The sequence below is a fragment of the Rasamsonia emersonii genome (assembly GCF_000968595.1).
Source record: "Rasamsonia emersonii CBS 393.64 chromosome Unknown ctg1118621760477, whole genome shotgun sequence".
Lineage (NCBI taxonomy): Eukaryota > Fungi > Ascomycota > Eurotiomycetes > Eurotiales > Trichocomaceae > Rasamsonia > Rasamsonia emersonii.
In genome coordinates this window covers 21,260-40,717 of record NW_013562973.1, presented here as the reverse complement: position 1 = coordinate 40,717, position 19,458 = coordinate 21,260, and the positions used below count along the sequence as shown (strand labels likewise).

At 51.0% G+C, this 19,458-nt stretch overlaps 6 protein-coding genes across 6 annotated transcripts; 4 read left to right on the top strand and 2 right to left on the bottom strand.

The window, feature by feature from the left end:
• Positions 1-2: 2 nt before the first annotated feature.
• T310_6965 (Uncharacterized protein) lies at positions 3-4,613 on the bottom strand (the record flags this gene model as incomplete). The annotated part of the gene is made up of 3 exons (XM_013470245.1): positions 3-4,337; positions 4,407-4,496; positions 4,548-4,613. Coding segments are annotated over 3 exons (4,491 nt in total), but the record flags the coding sequence as incomplete, so codon positions are not given.
• A 1,559-nt stretch (positions 4,614-6,172) lies between these two features.
• Positions 6,173-8,333, top strand: T310_6964 (uncharacterized protein; the record flags this gene model as incomplete). Its single annotated transcript, XM_013470244.1, has 2 exons — positions 6,173-8,005; positions 8,064-8,333. The coding sequence occupies 2 exons, from the start codon at positions 6,173-6,175 to the stop codon at positions 8,331-8,333; spliced, it is 2,103 nt and encodes a 700-aa protein (XP_013325698.1).
• A 2,239-nt stretch (positions 8,334-10,572) lies between these two features.
• T310_6963 (Endo alpha-1,4 polygalactosaminidase) lies at positions 10,573-11,535 on the top strand (the record flags this gene model as incomplete). The annotated part of the gene is made up of 1 exon (XM_013470243.1): positions 10,573-11,535. The coding sequence occupies one exon, from the start codon at positions 10,573-10,575 to the stop codon at positions 11,533-11,535; it is 963 nt and encodes a 320-aa protein (XP_013325697.1).
• Positions 11,536-12,150: 615 nt separating this feature from the next.
• On the top strand, positions 12,151-12,565 carry T310_6962 (uncharacterized protein; the record flags this gene model as incomplete). Its single annotated transcript, XM_013470242.1, has 3 exons — positions 12,151-12,168; positions 12,221-12,436; positions 12,500-12,565. 3 exons carry the CDS (start codon positions 12,151-12,153, stop codon positions 12,563-12,565), a joined length of 300 nt encoding a protein of 99 aa, XP_013325696.1.
• Positions 12,566-16,063: 3,498 nt separating this feature from the next.
• Positions 16,064-17,233, bottom strand: T310_6961 (uncharacterized protein; the record flags this gene model as incomplete). The annotated part of the gene is made up of 3 exons (XM_013470241.1): positions 16,064-16,387; positions 16,493-16,850; positions 17,013-17,233. The coding sequence occupies 3 exons, from the start codon at positions 17,231-17,233 to the stop codon at positions 16,064-16,066; spliced, it is 903 nt and encodes a 300-aa protein (XP_013325695.1).
• Positions 17,234-17,849: 616 nt separating this feature from the next.
• Positions 17,850-19,160, top strand: T310_6960 (UDP-glucose 4-epimerase; the record flags this gene model as incomplete). The annotated part of the gene is made up of 1 exon (XM_013470240.1): positions 17,850-19,160. One exon carries the CDS (start codon positions 17,850-17,852, stop codon positions 19,158-19,160), a length of 1,311 nt encoding a protein of 436 aa, XP_013325694.1.
• Positions 19,161-19,458: the final 298 nt, after the last annotated feature.

Sequence of the window (19,458 nt, the reverse complement as noted above, 5' to 3'; positions counted from 1 at the left end):
GCTGCCGCGTGAACAAGGGTTTCCGCAATCACTTGGGTATTCTCGTGCATTTCAAACGCGTGGCCAATGGCAATCAAGAGTTTTAAGTGGTCGTCGCCAGTGCAGCTAAGAGCACGAATACCTGGGCCCAACTCGCGCTGATACACGAGTTCAACCGAGATCTTGTTCCTCTCCCAAGCCGCGACGGTCCATTGAACGAGGTTTTCAAAGTTGGGGAACGCTTCGCCGATCCTCGGTTCCGCCTTGCGTGAGAGCAGGATGGACTTGACTTGGAGACCAAGATCGGCGCGCGTATCGAGAAGAAGGCGAGAGGTCTCGGGCATCGACATGATGTTCTCATAGAACGTTTGCAGTTCTTGCTGCGACCATTCCGGATCTGACCAGGGGGCCACATAGGCATGGAAGGTCCTGCCCAGTTCAACGGGCGACTGCACCTTCTTAGGCATTCCTATCTTGGCAGTCCACATTGACAGAATTGCAGTAGACCACGTCGAAACGCCGAGTGAGATGACGGTGGCGTATATGAAATGGGGGTGCGACGCGCGAATTCCAATGCCGACTGGTAGACCGATGAAGACTCCCGCCAGAAGTGGCTTCAGAGCATGGGGACCAGAGAAGATCTTGGTGTACTGGTACCAAAGAAGACCTGTATACGCAATCACGTAGGCACAAAACAGGATCACTGCCTCGAGTGACTCTTGGAACACCCAGATCAGGATTCCCGTGACGACAAAGCTCCAAACATGCCACATGCAGAACTTGAAGAGCGTGGTCCAGTAGACCTGTCTTTTCAACCGCACGTCCCGCTTCTGAGAAGCTCGAATATCCTTCGCCGTTTTTACGGCCTGAGGAGTGTGTTGCCCGATGAGGTCATGCAGCTGTTGGGCCTTGGTGTCGATGAGCACGGCGCCGACCAGATAATACGCCAGGCCCAGGCCAACCGCCATGCGGGATGCATTTGCCAGAGATGGCGAAAGACCAACGAGCTGACCGCCACAGAGCAGTTCAACCCATTTATCCATAAGGGCGACGATAAAGTACAGCATTCCGCAGCCAACCTCCTGCCCAGCTTGACGCCAATGGATGAAGGCATTGTGCAGACGGATTCCCTTCTGTGCGTTCCGCAGAGTATCCAGTGCCACTTTGGTCTGGATGTTCCACGAAGAACTGAAAGGAATAGGCCGAGGAACGTCGGCGTAGCGGCAATACCAGTTGATCAGGAAGTTGGTCGAATCCCAGTCTCGCGCCAGCTCAAAGACCAATTTGTCCTCGGTGGCTTTCGAGAAGATGCTCTTCTTTCTCTCCGCTAGCACGGCACGTAAGAGCGCCTCTCGAGACAGCTTGAGGGCTGCAGGATCACTCATCTTTTCAAAGGCCTTCTCGTCGTTTCCGGAATAGGTGGAGAGGTACCATTGCCGGATCTCAGCGTCATTTGTGGTGCGGATCTTCTGATACCAGGTGACCCAGCTTGCACCGACCGATCTGAGCCCGAGAATCAACAGGCCGATAAACGCATAGAGAACAACAAGGTACACCAATGAGTCATGACCGGTGAAGGTGGTGATGATCGGCGACAAGAAGAGGAGCGGAATGCAGGCGATGATGACCTTTCTGCCAGAGAGGAAAGCGCTTCCAGGGTAGCTGAAGCAGGAGATGGAAGCAAAGAGGGTGAGGTATGCCGTCAGAGCGAACAGATACAGGAAGAAGACGATTCCAGAACGCGGTCCTTTGGCGCACGAAATGACAATAAATCCGATGAGTCCGCCCACGAACGTGAAGGCGAGGCCTGCAATGAACCGAATAAGGATGAACATGTTCATCGCCGAAAATGCCATTGAAACGAGATAGTACGAGCCACCGCAGGAGATCCACGTGCCGATAGCACCCGACAGCAAGAGAGCGATCATCAGAGCCGTGGTTGCCATTTCCATATCTTCGTACGGCATAAACGCAGACAGATACAATCCCCGACCGATAAAAGTCAGGAGGATGATATCGATGAGGGCGGGAATCGCGAAGACACTCAGGAAGGTAAATCTCTGGTATCCAGGCATTGGTTTCACCGCATCCTCTGGATCGACATCGATCTGAGCACCTGCATACGCCGTTGCCAGCTCTGGAGCTCCATTCACCCAGAGAGGTGGTGGATGCTCATTGTAGTACGCTCTGAACCGGTCCGACAGCAGCTTGCCAAAGGCGCTCGGAGACATGTCGAAGTAGGCCTCACAGCGAGACCCTAGAGCGAACGACTCCGCAAACGCAGCTGCCTGATCAGACTGATTGTTGAAAAGCGGGTTCCGATCGGTCACTTCGGCATAGATCTCATCGAATGCACCCTTCCTAGCAGCGCAAAACAGTGACAGGGCAAAAATGTCCGCGTAAGCATCGATACGGCCCTTTTCGATCAAACTGCTCATGGCGCTGGTGATGGTGGCAAGATCTTTCTCCCGTCGGTATTTCAGGATTTCCGTGAAGATGCCTTCGACTTCTTGGAAGAGAGCAAGCGACCTTTGCAGCGAAGGATGCTGACAACCTTGGTTGCGGTACCAAGAAATCCTAGATTGGATCAGTTGTTCAGCTTTTACTTCACCGCTGAGGTAACCAGCCGTGTTGAGATCCTTCAGCTGGGATAGAGTCGGAGCTTCGATGAGCTTCTTGCGGATATAGGCACAGATGGTGTCGTTCAGCTCAGTTTTGGTGTCCGTCAAGGTAAGATGCCGCAGATAAAGCAGAGATTCTGTTGGGGTGAGAACGTCAATGTCCTGAACCAGGCGTCGTGGCAGGCCAGTGTCTTCCACGAGGTCCTTTGACCATTTTGCGAGGGCAGTCTCAACCTCGAAGCAGATGTGACGAGGGAAGCCCTTGCTTGACAGGAACGTGTGAAGGACAGTACCGACCAAACCCTGGGCATTCTTTGACATGAAGATGTCAATGCCGTCAGCGTCCGCCTGGTAGACAGCCCAGAAACGGCTTTCAGAGCTTTTGCGGAAACCCGAATCGAGACCCAAGTACACCCGCACGAACTTGTTCGAGGCCAGAGTCGAAAGCTCCTTTACCGCCGCGACAACCGAGGATTCGAAGGATGAATCGGACGAAAGAAAAGTGTCATGAAATTGTCGAAGCAGAGAGCCAATGCTCTGAACCTTGTTTGCGGGGACGGGATGCAGTACGCTCAGGGACTTCAACTTTTGCTGTGATTGTAGAATCTCCGAGAAGGCCGTGTCAGTCACTTCAGACCCCAGAGGGAAGCAGCCAAGAGCAGTGTATTCCACGCCGGAAGCAGAGATCGACAATGGGTTGCCCAGCGACTTGGTCTGAGAGACCCATTCTGGCGGTTCCTGGACGACCAGATCCGACGGGCTTCGGTCTGCTGGCGGATATTCCTTCGAAGCCAACACCTCCTTTAATCGTGGAAAGATGGACTTGAGTCTTCCCCACTCCGGTTTGTCGGCGGCCTGTTGTAGAATCGTGGCATTGGATCGCCAGATGTCATGCACATTCATGATGTCGGCTTCCTTCAACCACCCGAACGCGGAGAGAGGTTCGCATGTCTTGAGGTTGACAGTCGCATCAGTCAACGCCGACTTGGAGCCAATCCAGGTGATGGCGCTGTAAAAGTTGCACCACTGCATAGCTCTCCGCACAACGGCGTTGGACAGGACAACATTATCGTCGACCGTTTCCCACGCCATCACCACGAAGTCTCGCAAGCATGCCTCCGACACAAACGCCTTGATGGTGGGTTTCAGTGATGTCATCTGGAAATAGTCTCGCTTCTCGCCGTTGAAGAGGATACTGGCGTTTCTCATGACCAGCCCTGAGACGGAGTCCGCCTGCAGGATCTTTCCATCTTTGAGGAAATCCGGCGGGGCCGCTTCAAGGTAGACCTCCAAGCCGATTGCCCTGATAGCCTCGAGCAGTTTTCGCAGAACCGGGCCACTGAATACCTCTTCCCAGTCTGCCAGAAGGACGCCAGTGAATGCCGTGCCGGAGAAGGCACGAACCAGTGTGTTTATGACATTTTCGACCGTCTGATCCAGGGAGCCCGTCGAGGCAGTGAGACGCAAGTTGATCCTCCCCAGTGCTTTTACTTCGCGTGCAGAAGCAATCGCGTCGGCCACACCTTCGCGAAGCGGATCAACGATCAGCAGGTCCCATTGGCTCAGGAGCCTCGATTCGGCCGCTGTGATCGGGTTATGGAACCCGCCGAGATAGACACCGAAGGATGACGGTCTTTTCTCGGTTTGACGGCCGTAGATGAGGTTGAGGTGCTGTCTCGCAAACGCAGAGAGGCGACTCTCTATCGTCTTGGGAAGAGTTTCTGGTTGCTTTCGTGACTACGAAAAAAAAAATCCATTAGATCTGCCTGGAAGTGTACTTTAGAGGACTTCAACTCGAGGACGTACCTTCCATGAGATTAATAATCTAGATATTACCGAGTAGATGATATAACCACATCCAGCCGTTAAGGTAGCCAATATCGATGCGACAAGAACCTAACTCGAGTCAGTACCTGAACAGCAGGATTTCTCGTCATGAGGACATACAAACTGCCACCAGTGACTGTGCATTCCCTGCCAGTACACTGGGGTGACCTCCAAGATTTTCGCCATTTTGACTCAACAATCGTACAAAGACTCTAAAAATCCTAACGGGCGGTTGAGAGAAATTACTAAGGTCTGTACAATCAACAGCCCACGGGGCTCTGGTTCCAAACGAGCGGCACTGCGTCACAGATCCATGACATAAAGACCGAAACGCCAAACGTCAGACTGGACTGGACGTTCGCAGCAACGAATGAAGGTCGAATTGGCAGTGCCTCGGGGTACCAGTGTCTGTCAAAAGCAGACAACCAAGGCGAGATTGACAAGATAAAAAGAAAGAAGCTATGTTGACAGCAGCAAGTTCGAAGTCTCCGGACGAAACTTTCGGGGCGAGCTGTCTGTCCCCCGCCATCCAGCGATTGCGGTGGGCATGGGATCATTGGTCCGTTTCTAGAACATCGACTGGCTGAGCGAGTATAAAAATAGGCCAGCAAGCTGTGCTGTCCCCAACCAATGGCCGTCTGGTCGCACAATCCAGGGCAGCGGGTCAAGGGCCGAAGAGCTGTCGAGCCAGACGCTTCACTCTGCGAACGGCGAGGGGCTACGGTTACGGTAGCTTTGCGTTGGCCATGCAGCAGGTCGCCCAGTAGGCTGTAGCCACTGCCGGCCTGGTAGCCGCTGGACAAGCGGCTAGGGACAGGGCCGGAGTCGCTGCCCGATCCAAGGCACAGCGTATACGGCGCAAGCCCCCACTGGAGCGTTCCATCGTGACATGGAGAGGAAGAGGTTTGGACAGCGGTGAGTTGTTGAGTTGTCCAGGCTGTGGCGTCGGCCGGCGAAGTTTGTGTCGGGTAACAGTACCGTACGGATACAGGCCGTGACAGTCACAACGCGCGTATTGGTACGGTACGGTCACGGTTTCGGGCCATACGGAGCTCCGTATCACATTCGCCCCAGATCTGCTTCTGCTGGATCCATCATCTTCATCCATATCCATCCCTTCGACCCGCTTGCTGACTGCGCGGTTGTTTCAGATTGCCGGCCCGGTGCTCAGGGGCAACTTGCCTTTTACGCGATCGCTACACATCACATCGCGATCGACAGGTAGCGCACGCCATGGATCTCTGTCATCCTCGCTAACCCGAATCGGAAACTGCTTACTGCGCGCCCCCATATCCTTACTTTTAGCTGCTAAACACTAGCCCGGCTCGTATAGTTTATTTCCCGAATATGCACGCGATATGTCCGACCGATCTGCAGCCGGGAGACATGTCCAATGGCCGCCGGGTGAGCTGTGCTTCTCCTTACGCCCTGTGGCTGGCGGAGACAATTGGCACCGTGGCTCGAATCAGGAAATGTGATGCAGAACTGCTTATGCCTACCCCGGCTGTCATGCAGGGCCACAGCTTAGTCTGTACATTCTTCATGGCGAGGATTGGCTAGGGCCTCGGCATCGGTTGCCGGGCTCAATCCTAGCTGGATAGTGCTGATAGTGCGGAGGGGCTCGCCTACGACAGTTTGCTCGAGATAAATACAATTGCTGCCCTGCTCGTCGACAGTGCTCGTCAGGACTGAGTCCGCCAGTCGTTCGTTTCTCCATGAACGTTGTCGCTCGTTAGTCATCTGCCATGTCTCTCACTTCGCTCGTTCCCAGCATCACGTCTCCGGTGCCCGCCGGGGCTGCCACTTCGCTGAGTAATGTCACGAATGCCACGGCCTTGGGCGCCAGCACTGTCCAGTCGACGATTCTCGTCATTGCCAGGGACAATTCTTCGGCCCAGACGGCCACCTCCGGCCTCAATGGCTACGGCATCCCGTTCACCACGCTGCTGGTGCCCCAGAGCGGCACCACCCTCCCTCCGCTCAACAGCAGCGCTGGAGGCAACTTCGGCGGCATCGTCGTTGCGTCGGAAGTGAGCTACGACTATGGCGGGACGACGGGGTACCAGAGTGCCCTGACGGCCGATCAATGGAACCAGCTGTATGCGTACCAGCTGGAGTACGGCGTGCGCATGGTGCAGTACGACGTGTATCCGGGGCCCAACTACGGCACCGAGGCCATCGGCGAGGGATGCTGTGCCAACAACACCGAGCAGCTGATCTACTTGACCGACACCAGCGACTTTCCCACGTCCGGACTGCGCACGGGGCCTGGCGCGGCCGTAAGCACTGAAGGGCTGTGGCACTATCCAGCCACAATCACCGACACCAACACGACCAAGGAGATCGCCCAGTTTGCGGCGAACGGGCAGTACAACAGCACCAGCACGGCGGCCGTCATCAACAACTTCAACGGCCGCCAGCAGATGGCCTTCTTCACCTCGTTCGACACCACGTGGAGCCCGACGTCCAACTTCCTGCAGCACGCCTGGATCACCTGGCTGACGCGCGGGCTGTATGCGGGCTACCGGCGCGTCAACCTCAACACGCAGATCGACGACATGTTCCTCGAGAGCGACATCTACCTGCCCAACGGCACCACGTTCCGCATCCGCCCGGAGGACCTGGACGGCATTGCAGCCTGGATCCCAGAGGTCAATGCCAAGCTGAACCCGGGCAGCGAGTACTTCCCTGAGGTTGGCCACAACGGCAATGGCAACATCGAGGCGGCTTCGGCCACGCGCAACGGCTCGCGGGCCTGCAACGGCGGTGCCATCGAGTACCCTGACATCCCCGACACGCCGCTCGAGTGGAAGAAGCCGCTGGGGACGGGCACCAACATGTGGCCGCCGACCCCGACTGTCTACGACTGGACGACGGCCTGCACCGACCTCGATCCGCTGAAGCTCTGGTGGGCCAACCCGACCAACCGCGACAAGTTTGCGCACATCTCGCACACGTTCACGCACGAGGAGGAAAACAACGCGACCTACTCGGACGTCTACAAGGAGATCTCGTTCAACATCGCGTGGCTGAACCAGACGGGCATCTCGTCGGCCAAGCGCTTCACGGCCAACGGCATCATCCCGCCGGCGATTACGGGCCTGCACAACGGCGACGCCCTGCGAGCCTGGCACGACAATGGCATCACCAACTGCGTGGGGGACAACACGCGCCCGGCGCTAGTGAACCAGCAGAACCCGATGCACCCGTACATCACGACGGTCGAGTCGGATGGATTCGCGGGGATGCAGGTGAACGGACGGTGGGCGACGCGGATCTACTACAACTGCGACACGCCCGAGTGCACGACGCAGGAATGGATCGACACGTCTGCGGGATCGGGGACGTTTTACGACCTTCTGGCGCAGGAGAAGGCGGACACGATGCGGCACCTGTTCGGCCTGTACCACGACGCGTACATGTTCCACCAGGCGAATCTGCGCAACGCGGATGCGTCGAACATCACCATCAACGGGGTGTCGGCCAAGCTGTCGCTCTTCCAGGCGTGGGTGGAAACGCAGGTGCAGGAGTTTGTCCGTCTGGCGGACTGGCCGGTGGTGACGTTGAAGCACAGTGATGTACGTACTCGTTTATTTACTCTGCTAGTTTGATATCTACTAACAAGTTTTATGACAGATGTCCGCCTCCTTCGCCGCGCGCGCCGCCCGCGATGCCTGCGGTTACTCGCTGAGCTACACGACCAACAACGGCAAGATCACCGGTGTGACCGTGTCTTGTGCCAACGGCAACAGCTGCAACTCGCCGATCCCGGTGACGTTCCCTGTTCCGCCGACCAGCACCAAGGGGTACCCGACGGAGCAGCTGGGGAGCGACCCGTTGACGGTGTGGGTGAACCTGATGGGGTCGCCGGTGTCGTTTACGCTGTCGCAGCCGATTGCATTGTAATCTATAACTACAGTACTACCAGTATATGTATGTACATATGTCTGTACATACTGTATCTTCGATGTAGTGTATAATGTGCAAGATTGAACTGGAAGAAGGAAAAAATGCAGCAGCTAGGTAATGATAATATGAATTAGTGAGTACATATGTACTTACAATCAACACTCTTATTCTTTTTTTTTCGTTATTTATTTTAAAAGAAAGGATATAAAATCAAAGTAGATCCACCTCATTCACTCATTCCATCCAAATCCAATCAATAATAATAATCGAGATCACATCGATATATCCACATTACCTCATCACAAGAAAAAAGAAAAAAAATCAAGTCAGTCTATAAACAAGCCAATTTGTGACCTGTCCTTTAGTCAAGTACCTATATACGTACATAAGTATGTACATGTAGGTACTAGGTACTCTGTACAGAGAATAATAGTGGCGGACTTTACTCTTGTAGGTATACTTAGGTTTTTGCATCAACTTTCCTTCCAGAGTAGTGATCGACAATGCTAACAAAACTGTACCTAACTTATGGAGTAGGTACATACCTAGGTATATAGCCAGCCTCAGGCACGCCACACGCCACCTGTGGGTGGCACAGTGGGCCACAACTGGGGCTGGATACGAAGTAACTACTCCGTACCAAGAATAAGATTATTGCGCAGTACAGCGAAGAGTTTTAACCAGCTACCTACTTAGGTATCTACTGTAGGTAAGGTCCATCGGCGCCGTTCCGAACCGAACCGGATAGAAATACGACGTATGTAGGGAAATTCAACAAAAAAAGAAGCAGAGAAAAAAAAAGGGAAAAAAAAAGCCCGCTTCACGGAGTGTGAATGAATAAAAAAAAATACCTTTGGACTAGCTACGAGGTTTATTTCTGACTACCTACATGGTACATGTACTGTACATACATTGTACAGTAGTACATGTTAGTGCTGTGTGACTTGTCCATACTACTACACAATATAATTAAACTGTCTGCTGACAATCTCTTCGAAGAAGTCATATTATTTCTGCAAGCTGGGGACAATTCTAGAACACTTGTCAAAAGAAAGCAAGAAAGCAAGGTCTCGACCTGCAGATCCTTAACCTGTACAGTAGGGCGTAAAAGCGGGGGCCAAAGCCGGCGGATATCCGGGCTTTTCCATTTTGGCCCGTAAGTCCAGTCCGTGACTGAGGATTCCTTTTTTAGGGAGTTTATTTCTTGGCATTCTGATCACACAATAATAATACGTACAGTACTTCGCATAGGCTCCTCACCTCAGCCAGCCAGCCTTGCATCGTTTATATTAGAGGAAGTGCCGAGTCAAGGGCGTGTTCGTGTTCAACAGGGCGAAACAACGCCAATAAAAACCTCTCTAATGGGATAGCCTGCAAGAGCGCCGAGCTGAAGCGTCTTGGCGGCTGCAGCTGTCATGTATGTATGACCAGACTGAAGTCTGTCAGTAGAGAGATAGAAATACGACTTCTTAGAACAGACTTCTCTGCACAATAATAATAATGCTAAATGCTGCGCTCTGTTTCAGATGGCTGTATAGACCGCAGTTGCGTTAAAGTTATCGGCCCGGTGGATCGACACGATCGGTTGGTTAGTTTGGTTGGCTGGTTCCTGAGCGGTGTTGTGACCATACCGTACGGTACCGTACATACATACGCAGTAATTAAGTTAAGGTGTGCGCGATCGGCGATTGGTGAGGTTCCAGCAATCCCGGGCTCGCTTCGCCGAGATCCTCGATCTCGATTAGTCGCATGTGGCTCCCACTGCAGAGTGCAGTGCAGACTGCCTAATTTTGGGAAGTAGCGATACGCTGAGAAATTAGCTAAGACGGTTGATGCCAGGCACTCTGCTGCAGCCTGAAGCAAGGACTGCTGTACTGTCTGCTCGCACAGCCACAGCTGTGGCGTATATTCCAAGGTTGGGCAAACGCGAACTTTATTCCAGGTCATGCGAACTGCAGCTGAAGAATAATCAATCCCTTCTTTCAGCCAGCGCTACACAGCAGTAAAAATAATTCCTTCTCGGAGTCTTCCAAAGTCTACATCTACTTACCACTCTGCAGTCATTCCTCTGGTCATCAGCCTGGTCACAGCTCCGTCCTTTTTCGTCTCTGTCAGGTGAAGAACCATGCTGGTGGTTTATAACTAGCGTCTTGTAGAGCTTCGCGCTCTGTCTGTCAGAAAGACGGTCAATTGATTTGGCTGCTTGTCAACTTTTCATCGCTTCCGTTTATTCATCATGCCCCTCGAGAAGCCCTTCCTGCACGCCGGGACGGCGGGCTGGCGGACCTGGTCGACCAGGAAGAAAATCCTGGTGGTCTCACTAGTTTTACTGCTCATTCTGGCCATCGCAATCGGTCTGGGTGTAGGACTGGGCGTTGGCCTCAACAACAACAACAACGGAGAGGAGCAGCCCTCGACTCCAACACCGTCCCCGACGCCTCCCTCTGGCATTAATACGACCACCTGGCAGCCCAAGGTGCGCACGACGTGGCAAATCGAGCTGCTCTACCCGCTGAACGACACCTCTGTCGACGCAGAGGTGTACGACATTGACCTGTTCAACAACACCGTCTCGACGATCCAGCAGCTCCATGCCCTGAAACGCCGGGTGATCTGCTACTTCTCCGCGGGCAGCTACGAGGACTGGCGGCCCGACGCGGATCAATTCAAGTCTTCTGACTTGGGCAAGACGCTGCAGGGCTGGAGCGACGAGAAATGGCTGGACATCCGGTCGTCGAACGTGCGGCGGATCATGACGGCGCGGCTGGACCTGGCGCGCGAGAAAGGCTGCGACGGCGTCGATCCGGACAACGTCGACGGCTACGACAACGACAACGGCCTGCACCTGACGCAGGACGACTCGATCGACTACGTCAACTTCCTGGCGGACGAGGCGCACGCGCGCAACCTGTCGATCGGGCTGAAGAACGCGGGCGACATCATCCCGTCCGTCATCGGCAAGATGCAGTGGAGCGTCAACGAGCAGTGCGCGCAGTACCAGGAATGCGACACGTATGCAGCCTTCATTGACGCGGGAAAACCCGTATTTCACATCGAGTACCCGAAAGGTGACGACACGAATAACGACCTGCCGGTCTCTACGGGCGAGAAGATCAAGGCGTGTTCGTTTGAGGGCGCGGCGAATTTCTCCACCATTATCAAGAATATTGATCTCGACAACTGGATCCAGACTTGCTAGACGTATTTTCAGGGTGGCGTTGAAGGATAAGGTATACATAGGTATTTAGATGTTATGTGTAGGAATAAATCACCTAATCAAGCTTCGTCGGCCTTGCCTTAGATTAGCTCAACGTGCAATATTCAATTCGATTTTCACAAATGATGATAGACAGTGTAGTACTACGTGACTCGAAATGCTTCGTCAGATCAAGTACTCACTTTCCTGCTCATAGGAAAAAAATCATATACATTACATGTATCTATCTAGTTTAATCCCTTTATGCTACTCTGTTCGTAAGCAAGGTAAACGAAATTAAAAAAAAATAAAATAAAATAAACGAAATAAAATAAACCCTCTGAGCAATATTTCTTTAGTCATGAATGACGAACATTTTCATAAAAAAAATAATTAAAAATTAAAAAAAAATAAAAAAGAAAAACAAATAAAAACTATGGATAGGATCCATCCAGGCCCACCATCAATCCATCGAGAACTAAGAATATAAATATATATATATCGGAGATACATCCGAATACTCCGGACGTATATACAGTACTTCGGTATATAAACACGGATCTTGCTGACTGCCTACCTGCATACCTACCTACCTACCTACCTACTGCACGAGGAACAATGATGAGATTCAATTGTGTATGTTTCATGGGTCTGTCTGGTATCTTTTACTGTAAATGTCAATGTACAGAATCTTCCAGAGCCCATGCCTAGCCATGCCACGCGGACGGATAGCCATTCCATGGATCAGTATGGATCAGTATGGGTTCTGGGGGAAAAAAAAAAGGCTGTTTCTGTTCTGGTATTAGTCAGGGGTAAGCCAGAAGAGAAGTTTGGGTCATTCAGGAACGGGGTCCATGATTCTATCATCCATCAGATGAAATCCATGGATGGAGTAGGTATCTATGTACGTTGGGACCGGGAATAGCTACGTGGGGGTGTAGGTACTAGTACTGTATTACCGGTACAGGCCCTGTACCTGGTACATGGCTGTTATGTTCCAGACCCAGTTTACGTGTTCCTAAGGTTCTTCTAACTACCTAAGGACCCGATTTAGTGTTGTTGGTTGTTGGTTGGTTCGCCCCACGGTCCCACCAGATCTCACTAAGTAAGAACTTAACTCTGGTTCGGTTCGGGATACGAGGACGGAGTGTAGACCTAGTCCATGTACAGAGTACAGAGAAGCCACCTGCCTATATGTACTGTACCTACTGCCGATCCATGAGATCCAATTGGAGTGTGATGTGTCATTGTGTTTGGAACCTTAGGTTTCTTTCAGCACCGCCACCATCAAATCCCGAGACTACATACCGGGGCTGGTTTTGTGACCAGTCATTCGTCATCCGTCAGGAACGGGACCAGCAACAGGAACAGGAAAAAGATGCCATGCATCACCCGTGGTTCAGGTTGAGGTTGAGGATAGTTAGGGTTAGGGTTAATTAGATCATGTAATCAGATACTGTCCCTCAGCCGTCACATGACACAGGCATGCTGTGATATTTTTACCCCTTCAACTAATATTGCATCATGTTTGCTGCGTGTACGGAGTACAGTACCATCAGGATGATTCATCCCATTGCAACGTTACATTCGCCCTGTCTACCTGTCTGCCAGACACAGTACAGTAAGTACCTGAGACTGACTCCTGAGACAGGGCCATATCCATGGATCAATCAAGGATTCCTGCATGGTTGTTGTATTGCGGTGGATGAATCAATGGATGGAATTGCTGGAAACACGTGGCTCGGATGGGGCTTGGATCGGAAACTTTACTTCAGGTAAATGACTTGCCTCACCTCAAGTCATGCCCTCTCAGCCCTCTCAGTCTCAGCTAAGACATGCATAGGGTAGGATAAGTAGGTAGGTAGGTAGGTAGGTAGCGCTGTGTGATGGGTTTAGGTAGCACAGTTGGCAAAGCCTTATTGATTAAGTTTGGGAAGAGTGTATTGTCGAGAAAATGGTAGGAATTGTAGGAATCGTATGATTCAGACGTACACTCTGTCCGCAGGCTATAATGTCCATTCACCAGGCAATAATATTAATAGTAATTTAATAGCACGTTGAATCGTTCAGTCAGTAATACATGTATTATTATTATTATGGGAAGGATTTGTCTTCTAGAAAACGTGGGAACAAAAACCAACGGAAGCGGGAAAGCGAAGGAAACATCCATCCATGGATCTCGACACTACCCATCCAGTGGAATTTCGCCCCATTTACTTGGCTTCTTTGTTTTTTTACCCTTTCGCTTTCAGTTTTTGTCATTATGCTAGGTAGTAAGATATGTACTGTTCATACGTACATACGGATGATTTACGCAGTTATTCTGTACGAATACTCAGTTATGTATTTTCCAGGTTTCCTATCTACCTACAGTATAACGCAGTGTACTATAGTATAATAAAGTAGACAAAATGCCGATCGGGAAACTTTTCCACTTGAGTCTAATCTAATCTCATCTACAGCCCTACCAAAGTACACGTAGTTATCGCCGTAATAATAATAATGTATTCCGCCCGAGGTAGTTACCTACCTAGGTACTGTGCAACATACCTAGTATAGTAGTACGTACTGTACAATGTAGGATTATTAATGAATGCTTCTGCCATCCTGCTGTGTGCATGGTAATAGTTACATTATGCAGTGTGATGAGTGCATGTACGATGGCGTCATGATGTACAGTACATGTACTTTACAATTAATCTCCTTGCTCGTCACTTTTTACTTTCTCGCTTACAATTTCCAGTCAGTCAGTTGCCAAACTCAAACTCGTCGGCTCTTTTTCCTTCCTTTCTTTCTTCCTTGCTTTTTCCTGCTTTTCGCTAAGATCTAAGCTAGCTGACTGACAGCTAGTCTCGGAATATTATTACGACAACTTGACAAGGGATATCGGCAATATTTCCCATTTTCCTTGCTTGCTTGCTGCAGTTACACATGCAATCTGTCATTTGTGTTCTCGAATCTCCACTTGTGGTAGGTAGGTAGGTACTAGTTTGCCGGTGATCCGACTCATCCATGTCAGACAATATACTAGACTACTAGTAGTGTATGTGCCTAAGGTAGTCAGTCAGTCACCTGGACGCCTAGACACCTAGACACCTAAGGAAGAAAACATGCCAAGATGTCTTCCTGTCTGTGTAGTCAGACATACAGTAGGCTGGAACAACGCAATGCATACAGATCGATCTCGCCTCGCCAAGTAAGTCCCTTCTTTTCTTTTCCTCCCAGCCTATCGCCTTGAAATGCCCTTTAAACAAAATTCTTGTCTTCTTATTTATTATCACCGATATTCCCCACATATTTATATTGATCTTGGCAGAAACTTATCCAATACGTGGTGTATACATGTCTGTCTTCTGGCACGTCATCGTTGTCGTGATGCGGTCAGCATCTTGCAATTTCTGGGCATTTTATTTCTGTCCTGTCTTCGTTCAGTTCAGGTTCAGCTGGACCACTCAGCAAGTCAGTCAGTCAGTTCTGTTGGGACAAAGACACGGGACGAGTTGTTTCTTTCTTTCTTTCTTTCAGGCGGGATTGAAGGTTTGAAGGTTTGCTTAACCTGAACCCTAAAATAAAAATAAAAAAAAAAGGAAAGGAAACAACACAAAGAAAAAGAAAAAAAAGACTTACAAATCCAAATCCAAATCAAAACTTAAGCAAGTCACACAGATGACATATTAAAAAAAAGCTGCTTCCATACTCTGTGCATGTACTGTGTATGTATGCACAGTGCAAGGAGCTCTCAGCTCTCTTGCTTGCTGCCTACATGCAGCTCGCTTAGCTTCTTGATCGACATCTGATTCTTTTCAAGCTGACCCTGCCCTGATGGCGTGACTGGCATCGAGGCTACCCAAGCAGCCAAGCTAAGCCAAACTAAGCGCCTCATGGAACACGATGCCAACTTGCAATCGCATGCATTGGATCGTAGGTTAGCTAGGCAGGAGGAAGTTTCTTTCTCGTAACAAAAATAGCAGTGCGCAGTTGCCAGTCAGTCGGATTGGTTTAGGACATGTTACTCTACTATGTATAGTACATCGAGTAGGTAGACATGCATGAGATCTACGGGTTGAAACTTGAAACTCGAGGGCGGCAGCTAACTACGACTAGCCCTGTTGGGTTAGGTCGGGATCGTACGGTATTGTTCTGTAATTAATGCTGTATCGAACGCCGTAATTAAAACATCCTCTTACGGGGCCAAAAAATACGCCATACACGTGGACATGGGGATTGGGGCTATACGCTCATCCAGCCACCGATTGCCAAAGTAACGTCATGCCAAATAAAGTCAGACCTTAGTAGAATGGTAGCTTCGCAAGTGTAGCTGTCAACAGCTTCTAGAAGGAACGAAGTATTTTTTATATTGCTTTGGTCGTCATACTCATCGCATACGTATCAGGAGTGATGACAGTCATACAATGAAGAATTCTCAGGTCATCCTGCGACATGAGATGAAAAGAAAGAAGAGTCTTCATCATGTCAAGTTCTCACCGAGTGCAAACCAGGCATCGCAGTAACAGTTGCATAGCTAAGTGAATCACGATTTCGCCATCAGGTCAACAAATTCCCCCATGTTCGGATCGAAATTCGCGTAAAAATCGCTGCTCAGGTGCGTTATGAACACTTCATCCGCCACCTCGCGCGTATCCTTGACCAGGCTGCGCAGCGCCGAGGCTTGGATACTGTCCGGCACCGAGTGGATGATGACACACAGCTCGGTCCGATTGCCATCGGCGATGTTGGTGAACATCTTCGCGTTGTTCCGCTGGACGAACGTCTCGTACGTGTCTTCAAACACCACCGTCGAGTCCGCCGTCGGGAGGTAGCGAGGGTCCGGTACCGCTCCCGGGTTGTGGACGACCTGTTGATGCGTGAGCAGACGCAGAAAAAATACATGTCAACACTTTAGGGTTGAGTGGCCGCCGTAAAATACTGTAACGTAAATTACCGCAGGAAAACGACTTACAAAGTTCTCCGGCCCCAAACCCTTGCTTTGCTTTACTAGCGCAGTCAGCTCTTGGAAATATGCCAAGGCATTAGCATCGAACTGCTGGGGTGTCTCGTCAAAGAAGATCCCGTTCACGGCCAGAGACCGGTTGGCACTCTGGGTCGGCCACGCGGCGTACGTCTCGATATCCTTGCGAACCAGGCTGATGTTTCGCGTCGCATATGTGGTGGCCACATATCCGAGGAGGCGCACATTGTCGTAGCTAGCTAGGTTTGGGATCTCGCGCGTATAGTTGGCGTCGGGCAGGGGATTGGGCCCGGGGCCATTCCCTGGGTTGATGACCACGGTGAAGTTGACGTCTGGATGGCTTTTGACACTGTGGCGGCTTTTTAACAACTTTGTTCCCTTTTCAATCAATGGAAAACATCCGACTGAGCACATGGCACAATCCTCCTCGTTTAAAATGGAAAAAGAAGATTGATGCCCATGTACTTGTACGGAAGTCAGCGGGGAAAACGGACAGGGGTGCAGCACATACACCTCTTCCAGTGGCGTCCAGGCGCCAGGCGCTGGGTAAACGTATAATGGAACAAAGACCGTAGACTTCGGACCCATGCTGTTTTTCTTCCTCAGAGTTATCACAACCGCTGGGGGAATGACCACGGCGAGAATTGCGATGAAGATGAAGACTCCAAGAAGGAGACGGCAGCGTCTCGACCTGAGAAGGCCGCCGCCCCTAACATTTTTTTCGAGTGCCATGGTAGTATATGGGAATCGCTGCACTGTAAGGGAGCCAGTAGTGCACGGTTGAAGGAACTTAGTATGGTTTTTTTTGTTGCGGAATAGCGCCGACCTTCCCATACGGCCCTAAATAAAGCCCTCTGGGTCCAAATCAGCCAGACCCACGCTCCTAAAATAGAAGGTTGAGGGCGTGCCTGGTGCCCGAGACACTGAGCTGAATGAACCAGGGCTGCCATCCAGCCCTCCGAAGAGGATCTTTGTGGCTTGCTCGCTCGACGGATCTGGGCGCATCGCTGTCACAGATGCATGAGCGTAAATGCGGTCAGCGAATCGCGACGAATCCACTTCCAGATCCCAGTCCATAGGACCACATTCGCTGATCCACTGGCGATGTGGCCACCCAGATCCTCCTTCGGATCGAATGGAAGAAAAAAAAATAACACGAAGAGGTGTCTGGGGAAATCTAGATTGTGTGATTCTGCTATGGTCTGATCGAACATCGGCCAGCGCCCCCAATATAATAAGTGTCCTAGAGTCCTGGGACGATCATTCCCCCCCTAAGTCTTCCTAACCCTAGCCGCTCGTTGTACAGTACTTGCTGCTCATTTCCAACTTGAGTCGGTCGCTTCTCCAGATGTCCCAATTCCCTTCAGACGTGAACAGCCCGGAGCGGAGTGAAGCCGGCTCTCCGCTCCTCCTACATTCACCCCCAAGCGCAGATACCCCGGCGACGCAACAATCCGTCTTATTCGATGATGACCTGAACCATCGCTTGCAGGACTTGGTGTCGGACAACCAATACATTCTTGTGACAGGAGGCCTCGGATTCATCGGCAGTCATACCACCCTGGAATTGCTGAAAGCGAATTACAATGTCATCGTGATCGACAACCTCAGCAACTCTTACGAGAATGTCTTCGATCGCATCCAAACGTTGGCCGCCAAGTACCACGAAGAGAAAGGTACTCCTATGCCTTCGCTCAAGAAACATTCTCATGACTACCGGGACATGAACGCCTTGCGTGAGCTCCTCGAGGAGTACAAGCTCCCATCCCGCTGGGGTTCACCAAAGTCAAAGATAGCCGGTGTCATCCACTTTGCTGCGCACAAGGCTGTGGAAGAAAGCATTCGACAGCCATTGAAGTACTACGCAAACAATGTCAGCGGCCTCATCGACTTTGTTGGCGTTCTTGGCGAGTACGGAATCAAGACTTTCATCTTCTCTTCCTCGGCAACAGTGTATGGAACCCTCGCAACGTCGAACCTTCCGCTCAAGGAAGAACTTTGCGTCCATAAAAAAGAAGTCGTCAAAGACAACGACGGACTCGAAAGAATTGTACAGCCCGGTTGCACTGGAATCACCAACCCTTACGGCAGAACCAAGTGGATGTGCGAAGCTATCTTGGCTGACGTCGCGGCATCGGACCCGGAATGGACGATTGTCGCTCTCCGCTACTTCAATCCCATCGGATGCGACTCCTCTGGCCTTCTTGGTGAGGATCCCAAGGGAATTCCCACCAATCTTCTTCCGGTTGTCGTGAAAGTGATGACTGGCCAATACGAAGAGCTTCAGATGTTCGGCACCGACTGGGACACCGAAGACGGCACAGCCGTCCGGGACTTCATCCACGTCACTGATCTCGCCAGAGGACACATCGCAGCCCTAAACGCCGCCAATGAGGGAAAGATCCGCGAAAACTTCCGGACATTCAACCTCGGAACCGGACAGGGCCACTCAGTCCGCGAGGTGGTTGAGACGATGGAAAATGTATCAGGGAAACCAATCGCCAGAAAAGCCGTTGGAAGGCGCCCTGGCGACGTCGGTTACTGTGTCGCAGTACCCGAGAGGTCCTGGCAGGAACTTGAATGGAAGACGGAGAAGAGTTTGACAGATGCTTGCGTTGACATATGCAATTTCCTGCGTGTTAGTGGGCTCACAAACTAGGTCACTGACCATGGCTCCGTTCTCATATCTTCATTTTGTCTTTACTTGCATCTCCAGGAAGTTGTCGACTTCGTGTTCGAATTGTTTTATACAGCATTGCATGATCCATTGTCTCTTAGATGTGATGGGAAAAGAGGGTTGAGGTCCGGAAATGTATATGTTCTAGTTCGGGTCGCAATCCTTGTCATGTATGGTAGAGATAGATTCCGGTATTATATAATTCATTCGAATAGCTGTGCAATCACTGGGTTCTGTAAGCTTCGACAGTAGGTGTTCTTTTCATTCGAGCGTGAGCAAA